Consider the following 26,420-nt stretch of genomic DNA (forward strand, 5'->3'; position numbering starts at 1 on the left):
CTACCGTGAGGACCGGATACAAAATATTTGTTGAACGTCTCTGCATTTCCCTGTTTTCCATTATTAATTCCCCAGTCTCATCCTCTGGGGGACCAACATTTACTTTAGCCACTCTTTTTTCCTTTTTGTGTAGCTATAAAAACTCTTACTATCTGTTTTTATATTTCATGCAATTTACTTTCATAATCTATCTTCCCTCTATAATTTTTTTTTAGTCGTTGTTTGCTGGCTTTTAAAAATTTCCCAATCCTCTGGCCTCCCACTAGTCTTGGCCACATTGTATCCCTTTGTTTTCAATTTGATACCATCCTTTATTTCCTTAGTTAGCCATGGATGGTTATCCCTTCTCTTACAGTCCTTCCTTCTCATTGGGATATATTTTTGTTGCGAGTTATGAAATATCTCCTTAAATGTCTACCACTGCTCATCAACTGTCCCACTCTTTAATCTAGGTAGCAGGGCTTGTTGAGAAAGTGGTTAAAACTGCATACGGGATCTTGGGCTTCATAAATAGAGGCGTAGAATACAAAAGCAAGGACGTTCTGATGAATCTTTTTAAAACACTGGTTTGGACTCAACTGGAGTATTGTGTCCAATTCTGGGCACCGCACTTTGGGAAGGATGTGAAAGCCTTAGAGAGGGTGCAGAAAAGATTTCTAGGAATGGTTGCAGGGATGAGGGACCTCAGTTACATGGATAGATGAGAAGCTGGGATTGTTCTCCTGAGCAGAGAAGATTGAGAGGAAATTTGATAGAGGTGTTCAAAATCATGAGTGGTCTAGACAGAGTAGATAGATTGAGACTGTTCCCATTGGTAGAAGGGTCGAGGACCAGAGGACACCGATTTAAGGTAGAAAAACCAAAGGCGACATGAGGACAAGCTTTTTTACGCAGCGAGTGGTTAAGATCAGGAATACACTGCCTGAAAGGGTGGTGGAGGCAGATTCAATTATGGCTTTCAAAAGGGAATTGGATAAGTAGCTGAAGGAAAAAAAATTGCAGGGCTACGGGGAAACGGCAGGGTAATGGGACCAGCCGAAGTGCTCTTGCAGAGAGCCGGTACGGGCTCGACAAACCGAATCGTCTCCTTCGGTGCTGTAACCATTCTATGATTCTATGATAATTTTCCATAACAGTGAGTTGAGGATAGGGCTTATGGAATGCAAATGGATAGTTTTGCTGTCAATCATATAATAAAATCTGGAAGTTGTAGGAACCAATGCATGCTAAGATTTGTAGCTTGTCATTTTTGAGTAACTTTAGTTGACAGTAATGGCTGTGGGAAATGCTATGAAATTGATCCTTGGGCTTGTCAGAGAGGCACAGGTTTTGTTAAAAAAATGTTGACACACACAAACTATTAATCTATAATGATTCACTTATAAATGTATTTTTTAATGACTTTATTATGTTACAAATCTTATTTCCAATACTATTTTGCAGATTGAAAGCCAAAGGTGGCACCTGAAAGGATTAATATTACATAATTTTATTGGCTTGGTAGCTTTTGCTAACTGCTTTTTGTTTTGATATGTTCTTGGTAGTTTTTTATATTTATGTACCAGCTTTGTCTGCATCTGATTTATCCATTCACAACTTATTTTAGTTATGAGTTATGGCATAATGAATATGCAATTTAAGCCAATCAAGTAGAAAAGTCTCCTAGTCTGGATGGGATGCATCCTCGATTGCTGATGGAAGTAAGAGTGGAACTTGCAGTGGCTCTGGAAGTCTCCAAATCTTCCTTAGATATGGGAGAAGAGGATTGCAAACATTACCCCTGTTCAGAAAAGGGGAGAAGGATAAACCGGCCACCAAAGGCCAATGCCTTATGTCAGTGATGGGGTAACTTTTAAAGGCTTGGATGGTACATTGCTTATCTCCTGCGTTGCGATTTTACACTTTTTGAAATGACACAAAATATGCATATCGAAAAGTGTGATGTTTGAAGTATTCTGAGCAAAATTCACACTCGATACAAAATTTGTGTGTGTGAAAAATAGACATTGCAGTATTAATCTTTTTGTTTTGTGAGTGCTCAGAGTTTTGAAGACAGTTGTATGTAGATGTGTTAACACTATATTGCGACAGCAATATATCAGGATTTGTAGAATCATAGAATGATACAGCACAGGAGGCCATTTGATCCATCATGCCGGCTCTTTGGTAGAGCAATCCAATTAGTACCACTCCCCTGCTCTATTTCCATAGCCCTGTCAATTTTTTCCCTTCAAGTATTTATCCAATTCTCTTTTGAATATTACTATTGAATCTGCTTCCACCACCCTTTCAGGCAGTGCATTCCAGATTACAACTCACTGTGTAAAGAAATGTTTCCTCATGTTGCCTCTGGTTCTTTTGCCAATCACCTTAAATCTGTGTCCTGTGATTACTGACCCTTCTGCCACTGGAAACAGTTTCTCCTTATTTACTCTATCAAAACCCTTCATGATTTTGAACATATCTATCATATCTCTTAACCTTCTCTACTCTAAGGAGAACAACCCCAGCTTCTCCAGTCTCTCCACATTACTGAAGTCCCTCATCTCTGGTACCATTCTAGTAAATTTCCTCTGAACCCTCTCAAGGCCTTCACATCCTTCCTGAGGTGTGATGCCCAGAATTGAACACAGTGGGCTGAATTTTTAACCTTAGTGTTGTGATGAATGCAGGGGGTGCCGTGGATCGTGTTGGGAACCTGAACGTTGCAGAGGTGCGTTTTGCAGTGGGTTTTTAACGAAGCCACTGCAATTGAATTAGAATTTCGGGTTTCCCGACCAATTAACTGAAGCGAGTCTGATGACGTCACGGATGACTTGACGCCAGTTGAGCTACTTAAAGGAGCAATGGACAGATGTCATTTGAAGGCTGGTGGAGGTGGAAGCCAGATTTTGACAGGAGGGAATTGATTGCGCTCTAACACTTTGACAATAATAAATCCTTAATTATGCAGAGTCAAAGGCAGAAAGCAGCCCCCTGGTTTAGTGATGCCTCCTTGGAGATATTACTCCAAGGAGTGAGGGCCCACAGGGACATCCTGTACCCCCCTGATGGGAGGAAGAGGCCAGCGACACTGATCAAAACTGCATGGCTGAAGATAGCAAAAGAGGTGAACAGCAGGAGCGTTCAACGGACATGGATCCAGTGCAGGAAATGTTTTAATGATCTCATGAGGTCAGGAAAGGTGAGTACAATGCCACATTGCCCTACATCTTGATGTGCCTGTCACCCCAACACCCTCTGCTTTCCTAATCCTACTCTTGCACATCACTCCTCACACTAACCTACCTTGCAGATGCTCCCATCCCTCTCTGTCTATGCCCTTACTCACATCTCCATCTGACCATTCATCACTGACACTCACCCTCATCTTAATGCAATGTCATACCTATCCCTCATAGTCACCCTCTACAGATGTTGCCCATCTATCTCTTACATCATTTCATCACTCTCACTCAAAGGTCTCTTATTTCCCTCCTTGCAGGAGGAGAGCGCAGAACCCTGGGAGAGGCAGAGAATCGATGGCCGCCCACCAGTAACTTCAGCAGAGGAGGTGGCCCTGGAACTGAGCTGTGTTGCAGAGCTGTTGGCGGTGGGAGATGGAGAGGGGGATCGCCCAGCTACCTGGTGACAGAATTAAATATCACACAACCACATGGCATACAACAGTCACTCATGTTGACTTGATGTCAGTGAAATATGATTATGTGCATAATGTTCAGTTAAAACATTCTTCTTATAACAGTTCTAATTCACGTCTTTTCTCTCCCACAGGCCCATCAAGTGTCCCCCCCCCCCAACCCGCAACTATCCAGGCAGAGGAGGAAGACAACTCCTCAGAGGAAGCTGTAGTCTCTCATGGTGCACCGTCTCACAACCCATGCACACTAAGCACCAGCGCAGATATGCACATGTTGGTGGGTCCACTCAGAGAGAAAGTAGTGTTGTGACGTGTGTCACAGATCACGTGAGTAAAAGCAGATGGTAGACACAGGGACAGCAATGGCGAGTCCTTGTCGGAGGGCAAGGACACTCCAAGCACTGCTCAGCTGGACAAAGATGCTGGAAAAAAAGTTTTAAAAATTATGTCTTTAATACTCCACGAGGTCTGGTATTGTATTTGAGCTGTTGTGACCTTAGTCCCATTTATTGTAACTCCAGAGTGAGGCACAAGCATGGTGGGCAGCCTTTTATACTGGGCCCTGCACACCTATGCAGGTGACCCTCAGGTCTCCCACCGCAGTGCCCTCTGGTGGCACACCTTATGTGACTATACAGTTAGTATACATGGTCTACATACATGACACAAAATTCTGCAGATGCTGGAATCTGGAATAAAAAGAGAAAATGCTGAAAATCTCAGCAGGTCAGGCAGCATCTGTGGAGAGGAAGCAGAGTTAACATTTCAGGTGAGAACTGGAGAGTGTTTGAAAAGAACAGATTCTTAACAAGCATTGAAAAGGGGAGGGGAAGAAAGAACAAAAAGGAAGGTCTGTGATAGGTTGGAAGACAAGAGAGATTAGAGAGACAAAAGGAATGATGGTCCAAATTCAAATGGTAATGCCAGGAGTTAGAAAAACATTAGTCAAGATCGGGTGTGACTGGTGGGATAATGACCAACTGCCATTAGAGACGAGGAGAAAAATAGAAAGAAAGAAAGAAACAGGCTTTGGGGGTGGGAGTGAAAGGGAGCCAAAGATTGGCAGTGGTTATGCTCTGACATTTTTGAACTCGATGTTGAGTCCAGAAGGCTGTAAAGTGCCTAAACGAAAGATGAGGTGCTGTTCCTCGAGCTTGCGTTGAGCTTCGTTGGAACAGTGTAGGACTCCGAGGACAGAGTGGGAATGCAGTGGAGAATTAAAGTGACAGGCGACCGGAAGCTCGGGGTCACACTTGCGGACTGAACGGAGGTGCTCCGCAAAGCGGTCACCCAATCTACGCTCTGTCTCTCCAATGTAGAGGAGACCACATTGTGAGCAGCAAATACAGTATACTAAATTCAAAGTACAAGTAAATTGCTGTTTCACCTGGAAGGAGAATTTGGGGCCCTGAATAGTTGGAAGGGAGGAAGTAAAAGGACCGGTGTTGCATCTCCTGCACTTGCACAGAAAGGTGCCGTGGGAAGGGGAGTGGGTGCTGTGGTTGACTGCGGAATGGACCAGGGTGTCGCGGCGGGAGCAGTCCCTATGGAATGCTGAGAGGGGAGGTGAAGATATGATTGGAGGTGGCAGAAATGGCAGAGGATGATCCGTTGAATGTGGAGACTGGTGGGGTGGAAGGCGAGGACAAGGGGAAACCTGTCGTGGTTCTGAGAAGGAGGGGAAGGGGTGAGAGCAGAGGTGCAGGAAATAGAACTGACACGGTTGAGGGCCATATTAACCACGATGGAGGGGAATCCTCTGTTGAGGAAAAAGGAAGACATGTCAGAGGCAGCAGTGTGAAAGGTGGCGTCGTCAGAGCAGATGCGACGGAGACGGAGAAACTGGGAGAATGGAATGGATTCCTTGCAGAATGCAGGGTGGGAGGAAGTGTAGTCCAGGTAGCTGTGGGAGTCAGTGGACTTATAGTGGATGTTGGTCGAAAGCCTATCCCCAGAGATGGAGACGGAGAAGTCGAGGAAGGGAAAAGTCGGAGATGGACCATGTGAAGGTGAGGGAAGGGTGGAAATTGGATACAAAGTGAATGAACTTTTCAAGTTCAGGGCGAGAGCAGGAAACAGCACCGATACAGTCATCAATGTACCGGAAAAAGAGGTGAGGGAGGGTGTTCTGTCTTGAATAAAGCAATGTGACTGAGTACTGTAGACGTGAGTAAGTGTGACCTTAGTCTCTCTATTCCAACTCCAGAGTGTTGGTACAGCATGGGAAGCCGGCTTATATACAGTGTTCCCAAGAGATGCTGGGATCCCTTGGGACACCAACAGATACGTCCTCTGGTGGCGGTAGAATGCTGGTTACATAGTGTTGCATACATAACATCACTCCCTCCCAAAGTCAATAGTACACTTATTTACAGGGTGAGTCAATCGTCTCGGTACAAACGCAGGTGCAAGTGAGTTGGTTGGTTCTTCGCGGGGCTGCTGCACAGCTGGCCTTGCTGGGCTGCTGGGGATGATGAGTTCAGCTTCTTGGTCAACCGTGATGTCGGTTGCCACTTGTGTGTGTCGGAGGGTCGAACTTGGTGGTGTTCTCTTCAGGTTGCTCGTGGCTGTCTGAATCGCAGTTTGGTTTGGTCCAAATGCTTTCTGCAAGTTAGTCCATTTACAAGTTTGACCTGAAACACCCTACAAGTGCAAGCAAGCCATTTGGGACCATGTCCATAGTTGAGTACAAATACAGGGTCATTGACTTAGACAGATTTGCGCGATCATGGTACATGCTTTGTTGATGCCCTCGACATGATCATGGAGATCAGGGTGGACTAGAGAGAGCCTTGTTTTGAGCGCCCTTTTCATGAGCAGCTCAGCTGGGGGAACCTCGGTGAGCGAGTGGGGTCTAGTGCGGTAGCTGAGCAGGACTCGGATAGGTGGGTCTGCAGTGAGCCTTCCGACACACGTTTCAAGCTTTGCTGGATGGTTTGGACTGCCCATTCTGCCTGGCCGTTGGATGCGGGCTTGAACGGGGCAGATGTGACGTGCTTGATCCCATTGCGGGTCATGAATTCCTTGAATTCAGCACTGGTGAAGCATGGCCCGTTGTCACTGACAAGGACATCAGGCAGGCCGTGCGTGGCAAACATGGCTCGTAGGTTTTCGATGGTGGCTGTGGACGTGCTTACAAACATTATCACATATTCAATCCATTTTGAATAAGCATCCACAACAACCAAGAACATTTTGCCTAGGAACGGGCCAGCGAAGTCAACGTGGATCCTAGACAACGGTTTTAGTGTGCTGACGTGGATTGAGAACTGGTTGGCAGACAGGAAGCAAAGAGTAGAAGTAAATGGGTACTTTTCAGAATGGCAGGCAGTGACTAGTGGGGTACCGCAAGGTTCTGTGCTGGGGCCCCAGCTGTTTACATTGTACATTAATGATTTAGACGAGGGGATTAAATGTAGTATCTCCATATTTGTGGATGACACTAAGTTAGGTGGCAGTGTGAGCTGCGAGGAGGATGCTATGAGGCTGCAGAGTGACTTGGATAGGTTAGGTGAGTGGGCAAATGCATGGCAGATGAATGTGAATAATGTGGATAAATGTGAGGTTATCCACTTTGGTGGTAAAAACAGAGAGACAGACTATTATCTGAATAGTGACAGATTAGGAAAAGGGGAGGTGCAACGAGACCTGAGTGTCCTGGTACATCAGTCATTGAAGGTTGGCATGCAGGTACAGCAGGCGGTTAAGAAAGCAAATGGCATGTTGGCCTTCATAGCGAGGGGATTTGAGTACAGGGGCAGGGAGGTGTTACTACAGTTGTATAGGGCCTTGGTGGGGCCACACCTGGAGTATTGTGTACAGTTTTGGTCTCCTAACTTGAGGAAGGACATTCTTACTATTGAGGGAGTGCAGCGAAGGTTCACCATACTGATTCCTGTGATGGCGGGACTGACATATCAAGAAAGACTGGATCAACTGGGCTTGTATTCACTGGAGTTCAGAAGAATGAGAGGGGATCTCTTAGAAACGTTTAAAATTCTGACGGGTTTAGACAGGTTAGATGCAGGAAGAATGTTCCCAATGTTGGGGAAGTCCAGAACCAGGGGTCACAGTCTGAGGATAAGGGGTAAGCCATTTAGGACCGAGATGAGGAGAAACTTCTTCACCCAGAGAGTGGTGAACCTGTGGAATTCTCTACCACAGAAAGTTGTTGAGGCCAATTCACTAAATATATTCAAAAAGGAGTTAGATGAAGTCCTTACTACTAGGGGGATCAAGGGGTATGGCGAGAAAGCTGGAATGGGTACTGAGGTTGCATGTTCAGCCATGAACTCATTGAATGGCAGTGCAGGCTCGAAGGGCCGAATGGCCTACTCCTGCACCTATTTTCTATGTTTCTATGACACAGTTTTTTTACAAGGGACAGTAAAGGATATTGGCTGGGCCACGTCCAGATCTGGCAGGCAGTAACGGGTGACTTTTCATTTTCAAATGTACCCATCACTAAGAGCAAGTCTGCAGACTGTGCCATTTCCACCCCGGTGATGGGCAATGGTAGCTGACTGAGGGTGTCAGCGCAGTTCTCTGCCTGGCCTGTGGCAAATTACATAGTTATATGCAGACAGCGTGAGCGCCCACTTTTGGATGCGAGCAGAGGCATTGGTATTGATACCTTTGCTCTCTGAGAATAGCGATATGAGCGGCTTTATGGTCAGTTTCTAACTTGAACTTTAGCCCAAACAGATACTGATGCTTTTTTTTAAACCCTGTATATGCAGGCCAGAGTTTTTTTCAATGATGCTGTAGGCCCTTTTGGCCTTGGACAAGTTCCTGGATGCATAAGCGACCAGTTGCAATGTTCCTGATTCGTTAGCTTGTTGTAACACACACCCGACCCTGTATGAAGACGCATCGCAAGCTCGCACTAAACATTTACATGGATCATACAAGACAAGCAGTTTGTTGGAACATAACAGATTTCGGGCTTTCTCAAATGCTGTCTCTTTTGATTTCCCCCATGCCCAGTCATCTCCCTTGCGTAGCAACATATGTAGGTTCTAGCAAGGTGCTTAACCCGGATAGGAAATTAACAAAATAATTGAAGCGTCCCAGGAACGACCGCAGCTCCGTCACGTTCTGTGGTCTCGGCGCGTTCTTGATGGCCTCCAGCTTGGCGTTGGTGGATCTGATGCCGTCTGCCGCGATTCTTCTCCCCAAGAACTCGACCTCTGGCGCCAGAAAAACACACCGAGTGTTTCAATCTGAATCCCACACGAACTAGCCGACTTAGAACCTCTTCCAGGTTCTGCAAGTGTTCAATGGTGTCCCGACCTGTGATCAATATGTCGTCCTGGAAAACCATGGTACGCGGAAGCGACTTCAGCAGACTTTCCATGTTCGTTTGAAAAATAGCCGCGGCCGATCGAATCCCAAACGGGCATCTATTGTAGATGAACAGACCTTTGTGCGTGTTGATGTAGGTGAAGCCTTTCGAAGATTCCGCCAACTCCTGCATCATGTAGGCCGAGGTCAGATCCAACTTGGTGAACGTCTTTCCTCCTGCCAGCGTTGCAAATAGGCCTTGGGTAGCGGGTACTGGTCCTGCAGCGAAAAACGGTTAATTGTTACTTTATAGCCCCCACAAATTCTGACCATGCCATCGCCCTTGAGAACCGGAACAATTGGACAGGCCCACCCATTGAACTCCTCCGGCGTGATGATACCCTCTTGCTGCAGCCTGTCCACTTTCTCTCGCATCATGTATGGCACCACCCGTGCCTTGTGGTGGATGGGTCGTGTACTGTGAATTAAGTGGCGCTCTGCACCTTCGCCCCCGAGAAACTTCCGATACCTGGCTCAAACAACGACGGAACTTGCTCAGAACCTGGGCACAAGAGACGTCATCGAAAGCGCTCTGATATCGTCCCAGTTCCAGCGGATTTTCACAGCCAGCTTCTGCTGAACAGTGTGGGGCCATCTCCTGGTACAATCCATAGTGGTAGTTCGTGCACTGTTCCATCATAAGAGACTTTTACTGCTGCACCGCCAATTACAGGGATCAGCTCTTTAGTGTAAGTTCTCAGCTTGGTTATGAATAGGGTTCAGCTTGGGCCTGTGTGCCTTATTGCTCCATAGCCTGTCAGCCTGTCGAAGGCCTTTTTGCTCATGATGGACTGACTCACACCCGTGTCCAATTCCATGGATATTGGAATTCCATTCAGTTCAACTTTTAACATGATCGGTGGACATTTCGTGGTGAAAGTGTGCACCCCGTACACTTCTGCCTCCTCGGTTTGAGTCTCTAGTTCAGTTTGATCCGCCATGGATCGGTCTTCCTCTGCAACGTGGTAGTTTGCAGAGTTTGCAGCTCGTCTGCACATTCGCTGGAGGTGTCCCACAGCCTTTGCACGCATAGTGTTTGAAGTGGCATTGATGGGCTCGATGATCACCTCTGCAGCGCCAACAAGGTGTCAATTGCCTCACATTAACACTTGATGGTGGACTCTGAGTCATCTGAGGTAATGCAGCTGCAGGTGTGTACGTTCTGCCATATGCATTCCTGCTTGAAAACAACGTTACTTTGTGTGCAGTACGAGCCGAAACATCTTTATGCTGCGAAATTTGTTTGGTGTTATCGCTGGTGGACATAAATGCCTGGGCTATCGTTATGGCCTTGCTCAGGTTCGGTGTTTCAACAGTCAATAGTTTGCGAAGGATAACCTCATGGCCAACGTTCGGCGACATAGCTCGCCACTTCCTGGCCTTCAGACCGTTGACATATGTAAAATCGATACCTTGCCATTCGAACGCTCTCCTTCGGATTTAGGTGCTCCCGGACCAGCGTACACAGTTCTTCATACGATTTGGTTGTTGGTTTCACCGGAGCAAAAAGATTCTTCATGAGGCCATAGGTTGTTGCCCCGTAGAGGAGGATCGCCCTTTGTTTGACAGCATTCATACTCCCTTCCAGCTCGTTGGCCACGAAGTATTGGGCGAGTCGCTCCACGAAGGCCTCCCAATCGTCCCCTTCTGAGATTTTCTCCAGGATTCCAACAGTTCTCTGCATTCTCTGTTATCTCGTCGGCAGTTGTTATGTCTTGAATAAAGCAGTGTGACTGAGTACTGTAGACTTGAGTAAGTGTGACCTTAGTCTCTTTATTCTAACTCCAGAATGTTGGTACAGCATGGGAGGCCTGCTTATATACAATGCTCCCAACGGTTGCTGGGATCCCTTGGGACTCCAACAGATACGCCCTCTGGTGGCGGTAGAATGCTGGTTACATAGTGTTTCATACATAACAGAGGGGATCCGAGTAGGACTGGAACAAAGAATGTTCCACATATCCTACGAAAAGATGCTGAACCTCAGGGGCCATTAACAAAGTAGATCATTAAATAGGATGTACGGCACAGAAACAGGCCATTCGGCCCATTCAGTCCATGCCAGATTTTTGGGCAACAAAAAATGCGAGAGACTCTGGCAGCTTTTCCATTCGCAATGTAATCAATTGTAAGGAGAATGGAGGAGTCCATCGCCAACATGAGCAACACAATGTCGCAGGTCATGGCTATGATGTGTTTGTCCATGGAACGGGTAGCCAATTGCATGTGGCATCAAATGCAGTAGTCAAACGAGTGCATGCTTGCTGTGAATAACAACTTGAAGACTTTGATTGCAGCCATATCTAGGATGGATAGAAACCTAGGGTTGGTCTTTAATCGCCCCACTAATGTGCAGCAAAGTGCTCTACAGTTCCTTGTTAGCAGGGAAGTGTGCGCATGGGCCATGAGAGGGATTAGGGTGAGAGGGGGCATGGAAGTGTGAGATCTGCTCAGAGTGCTCCCCCATTGCCTCCCCCTCAGTCAGAGCCCCACATGCTGTCTCGTATCCTGATGGCCGAGTCTGCTCTGGCACAGGTGCCGAAGGAGCAGTCTTGGGCGGGGTGCTTACAGGCTCCAAAACCCAAAGAATGTCCCAAAAAGTGTCTAAGCAGTCCGCGCAGGGAAGTGAGCAAGCTGCCTCTGCTGAAGCCGCAGGAGTTGCACATTGTAGAAAGAGACACAATTGTAGATGCACATGGGTGTGTTATAAAATGTTACATGGTTAAGTTTCTGCTGACATTATGAACCGCATCAAGTTATTTCTTTGCACCACTTTCCCATCTTATCCATTTTTGCCTGCTGCCTAGCAAGTGAATGGGAAGACATTACTTAACCGCGAGCAATAGGTGTGTATAACAGGGAATGGTTTGGTCATTTTAGGACTGCTTTGTGATAGTGGGGGATGGGGGGGTGAAATTTGGTTCAGCATCTGGATGCCATATGGGAGCACTGGTGCAACTTAACTAAATCGTGCCATTGAGGCAATCCTGGGCAGCAATATGCGCCACTGCTGATGCCATGTCTACTTCAGGTTCCTACTTCTCCGAAGAGGCTCTGTGCTGTGCACCTTGCTCCTTCCTCAGCTCCAATCCTCGCTGCTGCACTATGTTGTACAGATCACAAAATACGATGATCATTCTGGAGACCCTGGCTGATGCGTACTGAAAGGCTCCTCCAGATCTGTCCAGGCATCTGAAGTGCATGTTCAGCATCCCGATTGCTTGCTCTATGACACATCTGGTCATCATTTAGCTTTGATTGTAGTGCTCCTCTGCCTCATTGCATGGTCGTCGTTAGCCACATCTTTAATGGATACCCCTGGTCTCCAAGTAGCCAGCCGGTAAGTCTGGTTGGAGGTGCAAAGAGCTGAGGGAGGGTGGACTGGAGCAGGATGAATGAACCATAGCAGCTCTCAGGGAATCTGGCATACACATGCATGATCTTTATGTGGTTGTAAATGAGCTGTATATTGATGCAGTGGAAGCCCTTATGGTTCACAAACACTCCTGGGTGATCTGGGAGTGCCTTGATGGGCACTTTGCGATGTCAGTTGATGACACCCTGCAATGTGGGAAGCCAGTCATGCCGCCTGCTCTGTCTGACTGGCTTCATCATTGTCTGTGTATATAAGTGCCTGCCTTGTCAAACATGGCATCAGTCACCTGGGTGATGCATCTGTGGCCGACGGACTGCGAGATCCTAGAAATCTCTCCTGCAGATCCCTGGAAGGAGCCTGAGGTGAAGAAGTTGAGGGCAGTGGTGACTTTGACGGCCACTGGTAACGCGTGTCTACCAGGTCCACTTGGCAGCAGGTCTTCTTCAGCAGGCTACAATGTCTGCCATGACCTGACACGATAGCCTGAGCCTCCTGAGGTACCGGTGTTCAGGATGCTGATCCTATGCCCATATACCCTGTGTTGGGGTATAGCCTCCTGCAAGGTGCATCCCTGTGCTCATCCCCTCTCCTGTGGAACGGCTGGTCGGTAAGGCGAAGGCTGCTGATCCTCCTGGTTTTGTTGCTGCTGGTGCTCATCTGAATCTGAGGTTCGAGGTGAATAAAATCTCAACACTTTTTAAAAACAACTATCAACTATATATGGCCAATTCTACAACTATAAAGTGTGTCAGATTTTGCTGTATCAGGGCATCTAACTGCATCTGCCATTAATTAGATTTTTCCCCTGAACCCTTCAATCCAGAAGATTTTTGCCCACTAAGTTGCTGAAAGTGTGAGCTGATAACATTGCACCGAGGGAAACGGGATCTGGGACCTGTGTGAACAGGGCATCTCCATAACCAATCAGATTGAAAGGTTGAGAAATAAATGGCAGTAGGATTGAGAAGGAAGTGTAAATTAGAGTGGGTGAATTCAATGTCAAATCATGTAAATAAAGAGAGGGAAAGAAAGATTGGATTAAAAAGGGACAGAGGAAAAGTTTTTAAATAATGTTACATTTTTTAAATCTCCACCAACATTATCTGAAGGAATGAGACTCCATACCTGTAATAGTTAATTTTCAGTGCCAGAGAGGATGATTGGCAGTAATTAACAATTATCACATTGTTAATAGGGTACTTACACTTGTAATGATGAGACTTAACTTCATATGGTGAACTTAGTTCATACCTACTGTGCAAATACAGCAACTTCATGACATTCAATGCACCTCAGTGGTGAGGTAGCGAAGCTAACAGAGCGGCGCAACTCAGACAGCAACTTTTGGTTAATGACATTTAATCGTGTATCTGCCCCTCTCTTGAAGTTGCTGTACCATTTATGCCTAAATAACAGCGAGCATCATTAGCCTCACCGTTATTTTGACAGCAAAATCTGGCTCAGTCTTTCAATCAGTAGTGTCAGTGAGCAATAAATAAAGTTCTTGGCATGTAAATATTTGGTTACAAATCAATTTTCTGGCTTAGTGTAAAATTAATATGCAATGATGTGGATCTATAAGAAAATATATGCTTTTAATTCTAATTGTCATCAAGCTTCCTGTTGCTTTTAGATATCAGATGGAAGAATAAATTTTGGGGAAAATCTATGGAAATACTTCCAATGGGAAGAGTGAATGTTATACTACCTAAGTGAGTTTAATTTTTTTATTTTGTTTAAATATTTACTCATGTGACACATACAGTAAACTGCTTTAAAATGTTTAATGGTCACCTCCTCAAAATGTTACTGTTAAACCAAATGCTATGTTAGTTTAATATGTACTTTTTGTGAAATTTCAGACTCCATATATTAACTATACTTTATCTTTTTAATCTATTTGCAAAATTGTGTTTTGTTATATAACTGTTTATAAAACTTTTAATTTTACTCTGAATTTTAATATTATAAGCAGTTTTCCATTTTTGCACATTTATTTCCCTGTGTTGTGTCCTTGATACACCCATGTCTGATGAGAGTGTACAGTAAACTGTTCCAAGACTTTGTCCACTTACCTCTCTGTAACCAGGTGATATTGAGTGTACACAAGTGAAGAGATTTCTTTGATTTTCACAACTTTCTCAAAAACCTTGGCTGAGGTTGGGAATTTTGTGTGTGGAAAACTGTTTTGAACATATATCCTGCCACACTCTGGTATAGCATAAAAACTATCTGCTGAGCCACTAGGGAAACATGTCTGTACTATATTTCCTGTTGTCTTTACTGCCAGCTAAATATAGTTGTATAATTGCTAAATACAGAATAATTGAAATTTTAGATATGGAGATCAGTTTGAATGGAATAAAGTTACCACCTGCATACACAACATCCTTAGTGGGCAACGTTGGATAGAACACTATGGAGAAATCACCATTAGAAACACAAAAAACAATGCGTGCATTTGTAAACTGACCTTCATTAAGGTAAATACAGATAAATTCACATTTGTGCAAAAAGACTATTTTTGGTTGTACATTGTGGGCAAAAAACAATTGTATAATTCTATGGAACCTGCCTGTGAAAATGTTTCTCAGAGTGCCTTTATAAAACATTAACTATTCAATTTAGATCTATTGCACAATAACTTTAAACTTATGGAATTATAAAGTGCAGCTTTGGATTAGATATTAAAAGTGCTTTGCTTGATCTTAGCATAGTATGAGGCTGCATTATGCATTATGCTGACAATCTGCTCACTACTGTTGTAACATTGCACATTCTGCACACCAAGGAAGCTATATTGGAAAATGATTAGATAGGTGAGGACTAAGTAGAGCTGACTGCAGAAGCACTGCTACTGTATAATAATAGCACCGTAGGCTAAAGAGGGTTTTTATTCCAACCTCGAGACATCCATGTCCCACGTCCCCATGGGCGACAAATTGATCCTCCTAGGTGACTTTAGTGCCAGGGTCGGCAAAGACACAGCCCTCTGGGGAGGCTTGATTGGCAGAGAGGTAGGGAAATCCAACTCCAACGGCATCCTACCCGACAAAATGTCTAGAACACAAACTTCTCATCACCAAAACCCTGTTCCACCAGAGGGACAAATATAAGGCATCGTGGCAATACCCTCACTCCAAATACTGGCACCTGCTGGACTATGTCATCGTCCAAGCCAGGGATTGCAAGGACGTGCGCATCACCCGCGCCATGACAGAAGCTGACGACTGCTGGACGGACCATCGCCTAATCCGATCCATCATCAATATAAACATAGCCCCAAAGCAGAGGAGACAGCAGAAGCAGTGCCACAAAAAAGTTTAATACCGGGGCACTTAAAGACCCAGCTAAGAGAGCCCTATACAGCCAGCACCTCACAACCAATCTGGCGTGCCTTGATGATCCTGAGATGCTCAATGCCCACAGCGCTTGGTCTGCACTCCAGGCCTCTATAACCAGTGCCTGTGAATAGACACTTGGTCACTCAACCAGAAAACACCAGGACTGGTTTGATGAAAACGATCAGGTGATCCAAGAACTAATAGATCTTAAGCGTAGAGCATTTCTGAGCCTCAAGCAACAACCCAACTCGGGACCTACAAAGCAACATTACAGACGGTTCAAGGCTGAGGTCCAACAAAAAACCAGGGACCTAAAGAACAGGTGGTGGATGGAGAAAGCGCAGGTGATACAACAACTAGCTGACAGCCACGACATGCGAGGATTCTTCGTTGCAGTCAAGGCCACTTACGGTCCGAACTCCCAAGGCCCACCCCACTCCTGGCCAAGAACGGGGAAATACTCATCAAGGACACCGAGGCTGTCAGGGACCGCTGGAAGGAGCACTTTGAAGATCTCCTCAATCGAGACTCTGCCTTTGACTCGAGCATTCTCAACTCCATCCCGCAGCATGCAACCCGCCACCATCTCAGTGAAACCCCAACGCTGCACGAGGTAGGCAAAGCCATAAAACAGCTCCCGAATAACAAGGCTACGGGTGCGGATGGAATTCCTGCTGAGGCGCTAAAATATGTTGGAGGTATGCTGTTGGCGCGGATACATGACCTCATCTCTCTCATTTGGAGGGAGGAGAGCATGCCGGGAGATCTCAGAGAAGAAATTATAGTGTCTATTTTTAAAAAGGGGAACAAATACGACTGCAGCAACTACAGGGGAATCTCCCTGCTATCAACCACTGGGAAGCTTGTCGCTAGAGTTCTCCTCAAACATCTTCTCTCTCTGGCCGAGGAGCTCCTCCCGAAGTCACAGTGCGGATTTCGTCCCCTGCGGGGCACAACTTCCCCTGCGGGGACATGATCTTTGCAGCATGACAACTTCAGGAAAAATGCAAGGAGCAGCGCCAGCCCTTATACATGGCCTTTTTCGATCTTACAAAGGCCTTTGACACTGTCAACGTGAGGGCTTATGGAGCGTCTTCCTCCGTTTTGGATGCCCCCAAAAGTTTGTCAACATCCTTCACCTGCTCCATGACGACATGCAGGCCGTGATCCTTACCAACAGATCCATTACAGACCCAATCCACGTCCGGACTGGGGTCAAACAGGGCTGCGTCATCGCCCCAACCCTTTTCTCAATCTTCCTCGCTGCCATGCTCCACCTCACTGTCAACAAGCTCCCCGCTGGAGTGGAACTAAACTACAGAACTAGTGGGAAGCTGTTTAACCTACGCTGCCTCCAGGCCAAGTCCAAGGTCACCCAAACCTCTGTCGTTGAACTGCCGTACGTGGACGATGCCTGCGTCTGCGCACATTCTGAGGCTGAACTCCAGGATATAGTCGATGTATTCACCGAGGCATATGAAAGCATGGGCCTTATGCTCAACATTTGTAAGACAAAAGTCCTCCACCAACCTGTCCTCGCCGAACAGCACTGCCCCCCAGTCATCAAGATTCATGGCGCAGCCCTCAACACTTCCCATACCTTGGGAGCCTCTTGTCAACAAAGGCAGACATTGATGCTGAGATTCAACACTGCCTCCAGTGCGCCAGTACAGCCTTCGGCCGCCTGAGGAAAAGAGTGTTCGAAGACCAGGCCCTCAAACCTACCACCAAGTTAATGGTCTACAGGGCTGTAGTAATACCCGCCCTCCTGTATGGATCAGAGGCGTGGATGATGTACAGAAGACACATCAAGTCACTGGAGATATATCACCAACGATGTCTCCGCAAGATCTTGCAAATCCCCTGGGAGGACAGATGCACCAACATCATTGTCCTTGTCGAGGCTAACATCCCCAGCATTGAAGCACTGACCACACTCGATCAGCTTCGCTGGGCAGGCCACATAGTTCGCATGTCAGACACGAGACTCCCGAAGCAATTGCTCTACGCAGAGCTCCTTCATGGCAAATGAGCCAAAGGTGAGCAGCGGAAACGTTACAAGGACACCCTCAAAGCCTCCCTGGTGAAGTGCGACATCACCACTGATACCTGGGAGTCCTTGGCCGAAGACCGCCCTAGGTGGAGAAAGTACATCCGGGAGGGCATTGAGCTCTTCGAATCTCAACACTGCGAGCGTGAAGAGGTCAGTTGCAGGCAGCGGAAGGAGCGTGCGGCAAATCAGTCCCGCCCCCCCCTTTCCCCGATGAATATCTGTCCCAACTGTGGCAGGGTCTGTGGCTCTCATGTTGGACTGTTCAGCCACCAAAGGACTCACTTTGGGAGTGGAAGCAAGTCTTCCTCAATTCTGAGGGACTGCCTATGATAAGTGTATTTTCCTGCAATGTTTTTTTTTCTTTCGTGTGTAATGTCTTGTGCAAATGTCTCCTATTGGCTTACTTTATCTTCTCTTTTCCATTTCTCCCCATATCATTTCTAACAATTTTCTCTGGTCCTGAGTTTTACCAAACTTGTATTCAAGAAGAGTGTTTTAACCTTGTAATTATTGATACTTATTGTATACCATTAATTCTAACATATATTTGAGGTATGTGTTTTATATATTTAATGCATTTCTTGTTGCTTTGTAATGTTAAATGAAAGAAACGTAGTTGAAATATGCAATTGTAGGAGAAAAATGATTGCCTTATTTCAGAAATAGAACTAATATAATATCAGCATATAGTTATCAAATAACTCATATTTCTTTGTTTTATTTGCAAAGGGAACTTATTGGAGCTCAAATGTAAATGAGGTCCAAGGATTTGTGATGGATCAGGAAGGGAAGGTGGTACGTCGACTGTTTGGCAAGTGGCACGAAGGGCTGTACTGTGGAGTTCCACCCTCTGCCAAATGCACATGGAGACCAGGTGAATTCACTGATCAGTGATAAATCGTGCACGTGTTTTAGAGTTCAATATCTAGAGTATGAATTAGCGATGGCAAAGGACTGCCATTTAGAGCACAAGATGATGCATCCTATTTCAAGCCTACCATCTCCTTATTATCCGCCTCCTCACTATTAGCATTTGTCATTGTGGTTTCAATGCGTAGACTAAATTTCCACAGTAATGACTTGGCTCCCCAAGTGTTTTTGTGATTTAGGACAGCTGTATTATTTACAAGTAAATTGCTCTTGTGAAACTGGTAAGCAAAAATAACATAATTTGACATTTCAATAAGTGGTAATAAAACTGGAAGGATACTCAAAATAATTGAGGTAATTTTAACCTAACCCAACCGTGTGAATAGGGTGGGTACTGGCCGGATGCCTGTTTTACAACCTGCCTGATTTTAGGCTCCATTGAAGTCAATGAAGTGTCAAATTGGGTGGGGTGCAAAACAGGCATCTGACCCATTCTGCCCTATTCCTACCGGACAGGTTAAGTTTAAAATGACCCCTGACATCTCTGCAGTCTATTTTAGGAACATGCTTATATGTTCACGATTTAATTATACCACTACCTCTGTTAGTCAATTCCACTTCATGACAGTTTCTATTAAGTAAATAGAAATTGAAAACCTGAGATTATTTTGTGTGTACTAGTTCTCCTGTGGCATTAGTTATGGTGAGTTAGTGGCTACGCTGTTCTATGAATGCAATAAACCCTAATAGCAACAGTCCCTTTTGTTCCGAGCAGAGCCAAAGATGTCTCTATCCCTGCCTAAGTATTTCACTCCTCCAGCTACTCAACATATTCCCCGTTAACCCTTACAAGGGGGTTTCTCTTCCTCTCGCTTCATCTTGTATGATAGGGTCCTACTGTTCTCCTCTAAATTTATCCTATGATCGAGAGGGAGAGACAAGGTAAGGTATGATATGCTGTTTGTGGGAGTGGAAAGTTGATGAAGCCATGTTTGTAGTCAGCTTTTGTTTCAATGGATTAATTGTGTGATAAACTTTATCTGTGGTTTTTATTATAGGACAGATGAGGAACTGTCATGTTGGCTGTATCACAGAATTTATTTTGGTAGAATGTGAGGAGAAAATTAAAATTGTGGAAATAATATGACTGTTGAATAAGCAGTTAGAAAAAAGAATGAGAAGAGACATGCATCAACACTGCAGCTACAAGTCTGAGATGGGTAACTGCACTTTGGGTTTACATTGAGAGCTCCTGCCTGGCTGCAACTTCAACGGCCCTGCCCAGGAGAAAGCTGCACTCCCCTCTCTACCCGGATAAACGCTAGCGCCTACCCGGATAAACGCTAGCGCCTACCCGGATAAACGCTAGCGCCTACCCGGATAAACACGTGCCGAGCTTGTCTAACGGTTGAAAACTTAAATGTTTAGAGAGCGAAAAGTATGGACACCTATTCTCAAAACATTTAAAGTAATGTCAAGTATGTTTAAAAAGCTCAAGGGTTCCACCAGAACTATCTGCGTGCTTTACAAACCAGGTTTGACATACATGACATGCACAAGAAATGTTATATAAATATATTACGCAATCTACAAATCAACAGTTCAACACTAACAAAATATGGACTTTTTTTTATACCATTTAAAGCTACACAAAACGATATGCTTCAATTTACAAAAAAATCACTGTGATTGGTTGGCAAGTGAAATGGTCCTAAACAAGTAATTTGTCTAAAATTGATTCCAACCATTTAAAGCTACTAATCCTTTATTCCTGATACTTCCATGATCCATTTAGTGTTGTGTAACAGACAGTGGAACATGATAAGGTAAGTCATCCTCAACTCTGAGGGACTGCCTAAGAAGAAGAGAACAGAATAAATATTTAGCTCCTCAGTGATTTAGTTGCAATGTAGGTAGTATGATCCCAGTAGACTTGCATGTCACTAATATCAAGGTACTTTACTTTAGTTATAGATACATTTTTTTTAATTCCACAGGCTCTATGCCGATGGACAGCGACATGTATTATGGTTTTACAAGATTTGCTATTGAGCTGAATGAATTGGATCCAGTGTTGAAAGAGGTCCTCCCATCAACAGATGCCAGATTTAGACCAGATCAGAGGTAAAAAGGATTAAGTATACAATTTTCAGAGTAAATAATATCAGAATTCAAAGGTGCTGGATGATGTGCTTGTTCAGAAAGGTAGAGTAATCCTCATTCTTTGAAAGTTGTACTTCATACACTGTGGTTAACTTGGCCTATCCAATCAGAAAAATAAGAATGATGGCTGCTGCTGTTACGAATTGATTCAACTGGAACCCATAAGCTTCCTTTTTTGTATGACCTATGAGAGAATTCTGCTGATTGTCATCTTTAGTTCTTTCCACTATAGGTGCAATATAATTGTCAGTGATGGAACTGCCCCGGTCCCATTTCTGCTACACCAAACAAGTGAGATGGGAACTCCTCCATTTGATTAGATCAGTTGTTGATGATTTCAATGGGATGGGGAGGGGCAAAATAATGCACAAAAAAGAAATTCAGTATCAGAAAATGTTTCAGCTTTGATGAAAGACTGATTTAAAGAGGTGCCTGACAAACTCAAGACAGGATGTAACGTTTGGGGAAATGTCCTTGAAATATGGGCCTGTAATTTGCAGTCAGCAGCAAAGTGACGGCACTCATCACTGAACTTGAAGAAAGCTGCCCACCAAGATCTAGCGATCTCTGTGGCGTGAATTTCAGTTCTCCTAACGCTTGTTTGAATCTGGCGCCAAATCAAGTGAATCCCAAGCGTTCAGCAACAATGATGTCATCAAGCTGGCTAAGCAGCCACTCGCATTGAAGAATTCTCACACACAGCAAATCAGGAAGTAAAATGCACAGATAATAATTTACTTTATATACATTTTACAGAGAGTGAAATAAAGATTGCAACATACACTTAGGATTAAGAAATACCATAAACAAACCGAGGCCGTTCTGGATTCCGGGTATTTCCGGATTTTGGAACGTCTTTGCCTGGGTCAAGGTAGGTGAGGTCTGGCAGCCGAGGTAAGGGGGAAGAGGTCGAGCCACCGAGGGCCGGGGCAAGGCCAGGCCACCGAGGGCCGGGGCAAGGTCGGGCCGCCTAGGGGGGGGGAAGTCAGGATTTCGGAACATTTTCTGGTTTCCAGAAGACCCCACCACAGATCGGCCCAGTGTCCGGATTCCGAAACATTCCAAATTTTGGAACTCCTGATTTCGGACGCTCAACCTGTATATTACTTTAAAAACCATGTAGTTCTTAATCATATTAATGGAAAAATTAGACATTCCGCAAATATGAAATTTGTTTTTCAGGGCCAGAATGGTTGTTCATCAGTCAGTACACAGTTTAAAAACCCAGTTACATTTCTTTCAGCAATGATTAACTTTCTCAGTGGCCGGGCGGGGGGGGGGGGTTTAAACAATGATATTCCAGTGTAATCGGGGATGATTTCGTCCTTCATTGTGATTTGAACTGATTGCTGGCTCTGGGGAGTTCCACAACGCAACTTGTGGCAAAGCAAGGAATGACTGACAGCAATTCCTGGATTACCTCGTTTATCTGCACATGCGCTAAATCCTGATGTTGCAGTCAATTTCAGAGGGGTAATGATGGCGAACACTGACAGTTTTGCCGCCATTACCATCGCAAAATCCGGACCATTACCTCAATGGGTTACATCATGCTCTTAAACTTTGTTTTAGTAAGATTTATTATTTTCTTCCATTCTATTCTTTTATGTTTCCTCTACCTGAGAGGCAGCTTATTTCTGGGCCTTGGCCAGGTGCATGCTGGTAGCCTGGAATTGCCCCAAGAACTGGCAAAATTAATACTCAGCAAACTAGAAAGTACCAAAATGTGTCTGGCATAGGAAAAAATTTTGTTCTATTTATAATAAACAGCTTGAAGCATAAACTAAGAAAAACACACTCTTTCCTTTCCTGGTGCCCAGTCAGCCGGAACCGAACTCTGTATTCTTAGATATTTGGTTTGAGCCAGAGCTGAGCTTTAAACTCTTATTCTATCCACCAAGTGTCTGCTTACTTTCACCCCTACTGCCACTGAAACTTTTATTCCTTTAAACTTTATTTTTCCAACAACTGCCACTCTTCATAAACTTGTCCAGAAATCCATTGCCTAGATCCTTCCATTGGCCTCGGACTCTGCCCTTCTGTACATTTCCCATCCCCTGATACACCACTAGTGAAGAACTGTCAACTGTCTCAGATCCATTCCAGACCTTTCTCCCTTAACACCTCCGCCTCTCTCTTTTTCCATCTGCTTTTAGAAACATAGAATGGTTACAGCATAGGAGGACATTCGGCCCGTTGAGCCCATGCCAGCTCTCTGCAAGAGCACTTCATCTAGTCCCACTCCCGCGCCTTTTCCCCGTAGCCCTGCAAATTTATTTCCTTCAGGTACTTATCCAATTCTGTTTTGAAAGCCACGATTGAGTCTGCCTCCACCAACTTTTCAGGCAGTGCATTCCAGATCCTAACCACTCACTTCGTAAAAAGACTTTTCCTCATGTTGCCTTTGGTTCTTTTGCCAATCACCTTAAATCTGTGTCCTCTGGTTCTCGACTCTTCCTGGGACATTGGAACTGGTTCTGGGGGAGGTGGGACCAGTACAAACCGGACGGTCTGCACCTGGGCAGGACTGGAACCAATGTCCTAGGGGGAGTGTTTGCTAGTGCTGTTGGAGAGCGGTTAAACTAATATGGCAGGAGGATGGGAACCTATGTAGGGAGACAGAGGGAAGTAGAATGTGGGCTGAAGCAAAAGATAGAAAGAAGAAAAGTAAAAGTGGAGGGCAGAGAAACCCAAGGCAAAAAGCAAAAAGGGCCACATTACAGCAAAATTCTAAAGGGGCAAAGTGTGTTAAAAAGACACAAACCTGAAGGCTCTGTGCCTCAATGCGAGGAGTAGTCGTAATAAGGTGGACGAATTAACTGCACAGGCAGCAATTAATGAATATGATATAATTGGCATCACGGAGACATGGCTCCAGGGTGACCAAGGCTGGGAACTCAAAATCCAGGGGTATTCAACATTCAGGAAGGATAGACAAAGGGAAAGGAGGTGGGGTAGTGTTGCTGGTTAAAGAGGAAATTAACACAATTGTAAGGAGGGACATTAGCTTGGATGATGTGGAATCTGTATGGGTGGAGCTGCGGAATACCAAAGGGCAGAAAACACTAGTGGGAGTTGTGTACAGACTATCAAACAGTAGTAGTAAAATTGGGGACAGCATCAAACAAGAAATTAGGGATGCGTGCAATAAAGGTACAGTGGTTATCATGGGCGACTTTAATCTACATATTGATTGGGCTAACCAAACTGTTAGCAATACGGTCGAGGACGATTTCCTGGAGTGTATTAGGGATGGTTTTCTAGACCAATATGTCGAGGAACCAACTAGAGGGCTGACCATCCTAGAGTGGGTTATGTGTAATGAGAAGGGACTAATTAGCAATCTTGTTGTGCGAGGCCCCTTGGGGAAGAGTGATCATAATATGATAGAATTGTTTATTAAGATGGAGAGTGACACAGTTAATTCAGAGACGAGGGTCCTGAACTTAAGGAAAGGTAACTTCGATGGTATGAGACATGAATTGGCTAGAATAGAGTGGCGAATGATACTTAAAGGGTTGACGGCGGATAGGCAATGGCAAACATTTAAAGATCACATGGATGAACTTCAACAATTGTATATCCCGGTCTGGAGTAAAAATAAAACTGGGAAGGTGGCTCAACTGTGGCTAACAAGGTAAATTAAGGATAGTGTTAGATCCAAGGAAGAAGCATATAAATTGGCCAGAAAAAGAAGCAAACCTGAGGACTGGGAGAAATTTAGAATTGATCAGGGGAGGACAAAGGGTCTAATTAGGAGGGGGAAAATAGAGTATGAGAGGAAGCTTGCTGGGAACATAAAAACTGACTGCAAAAGCTTCTACAGATATGTGAAGAGAAAAAGATTAGTGAAGATAAACCTAGGTCCCTTGTAGTCAGATTCAGGTGAATTTATAATGGGGAACAAAGAAATGGCAGACCAGTTGAACAAATACTTTGGTTCTGTCTTCACGAAGGAAGACATAAATAACCTTCCGGAAATACTAGGGGACCGAGGGTCTAGTGAGAAGGAGGAATTGAAGGAAATCCTTATTAGGTGTGGAAAATTGATGGGATTGACGGCCGATAAACCCCCGGAGACTGATAGTCTGCATCCCAAAGTACTTAAGGAAGTGGCCCTTGAAATAGTGGATGCATTGGTAATCATTTTCCAACAGTCTATCGACTCTGGATCAGTCCCTATGGACTGGAGGGTAGCTATAATGTAACCCCACTTTTTAAAAGAGGGAGAAAACGAGTAATTATAGACCGGTTAGCCTGACATCAGTAGTGGGGAAAATGTTGGAATCAATTATTAAAGATGAAATAGCAGCACATTTGGAAAGCGGTGACAGGATCAGTCCAAGTCAGCATGGATTTATGAAAGGGAAATCATGCTTGCCAAATCTAGAATTTTTTGAGGATGTAACTAGTAGAGTGGACAAGGGAGAACCAGTGGATGTGTAGTTGGGACTTTCAAAAGGCTTTTGACAAGATCTCACAAGAGATTGGTGTGCAAAATTAAAGCACATGGTATTGGGGGTAATGTACTGATGTGGATAGAGAACTGGTTGGCAGACAGGAAGCAGAGAATTGGGATAAATGGGTCCTTTTCAGAATGGAAGGCAGTGACTAGTGGGATGCTGCAGGGCTCAGTGCTGGGACCCCAGCTATTTACAATATACATCAATGATTTAGATGAAGGAATTGAGTGTAATATCTTCAAGTTTGCGGATGACACTAAGCTGGGTGGTGGTGTGAGCTGTGAGAAGGATGCTAAGAGGTTGCAGGATGACTTGGACAGGTTAGGTGAGTGGGCAAATGCATGGCAGATGCAGTATAATGTGGATAAATGTGAGGTTATCCACTTTGGTGGCAAAAACACGAAGGCAGAATATTATCTGAATGGCGGCAGATTAGAAAAAAGGGGAGGTGCAACGAGACCTGGGTGTCATGGTACATCAGTCATTGAAAGTTGGCATGCAGGTACAGCAGGCGGTGAAGAAGGAAAATGGTATGTTGGCCTTCATAGCTAGGGGATTTGAGTATAGGAGCAGGGAGTTCTTACTGCAGTTGTACAGGGCCTTGGTGAGGCCTTACGTGGAATATTGTGTTCAGTTTTGGTTTCCTAATCTGAGGAAGGACGTTCTTGCTTTTGAGGGAGTGCAGCAAAGGTTCACCAGACTGATTCCCAGGATGGCAGGACTGACATATGAGGAGAGACTGGATCGACTGGGCCTGTATTCACTGGAGTTTAGTAGAATGAGAAGGGATTTCATAGAAACATAAAATACTGACAGGACTGGACAGGTTAGATGCAGGAAGAATGTTCCCGATGTTGGGGAAGTCCAGAACCAGGGGACACAGTCTAAGGATAAGGGGTAAGCCATTTAGGACGGGGATGAGGAGAAAATTCCTTCACTCAAGAGAGTTGTTAACCTGTGGAATTCCCTACCGCAGAGAGTTGTTGAGGCCAGTTCATTGAATATATTCAAGAGGGAGTTAGATATGGCCCTTACGGCTAAAGGGATCAAGGGATATGGAGAGAAAGCAGGAAAGGGGTACTGAGGCGAATGATCAGTCATGATCTTATTGAATGGTGGTGCAGACGTGAAGGGCCGAATGGCCTACTCCTGCACCTATTTTCTATGC

The 26,420-nt window shown here is 44.9% G+C and overlaps 1 protein-coding gene across 7 annotated transcripts in view; it reads left to right on the forward strand.

The window, feature by feature from the left end:
• Nucleotides 1–26,420, forward strand: part of osbpl6 (oxysterol binding protein-like 6) — a 284,725-nt gene that overhangs the window by 247,026 nt on the left and 11,279 nt on the right. For all 7 annotated transcript variants that reach the window (XM_070875778.1, XM_070875776.1, XM_070875782.1 and 4 more), the window contains 4 exons: nucleotides 13,993–14,071; nucleotides 14,698–14,842; nucleotides 18,486–18,630; nucleotides 20,624–20,750. In XM_070875778.1, coding sequence (XP_070731879.1) covers nucleotides 13,993–14,071; nucleotides 14,698–14,842; nucleotides 18,486–18,630; nucleotides 20,624–20,750 — 496 coding nt within the window. The remainder of the gene's footprint in view (nucleotides 1–13,992; nucleotides 14,072–14,697; nucleotides 14,843–18,485; nucleotides 18,631–20,623; nucleotides 20,751–26,420) is intronic.

This window comes from Pristiophorus japonicus, chromosome 3 (genome assembly GCF_044704955.1).
Source record: "Pristiophorus japonicus isolate sPriJap1 chromosome 3, sPriJap1.hap1, whole genome shotgun sequence".
NCBI classification, from domain to species: Eukaryota; Metazoa; Chordata; class Chondrichthyes; family Pristiophoridae; genus Pristiophorus; species Pristiophorus japonicus.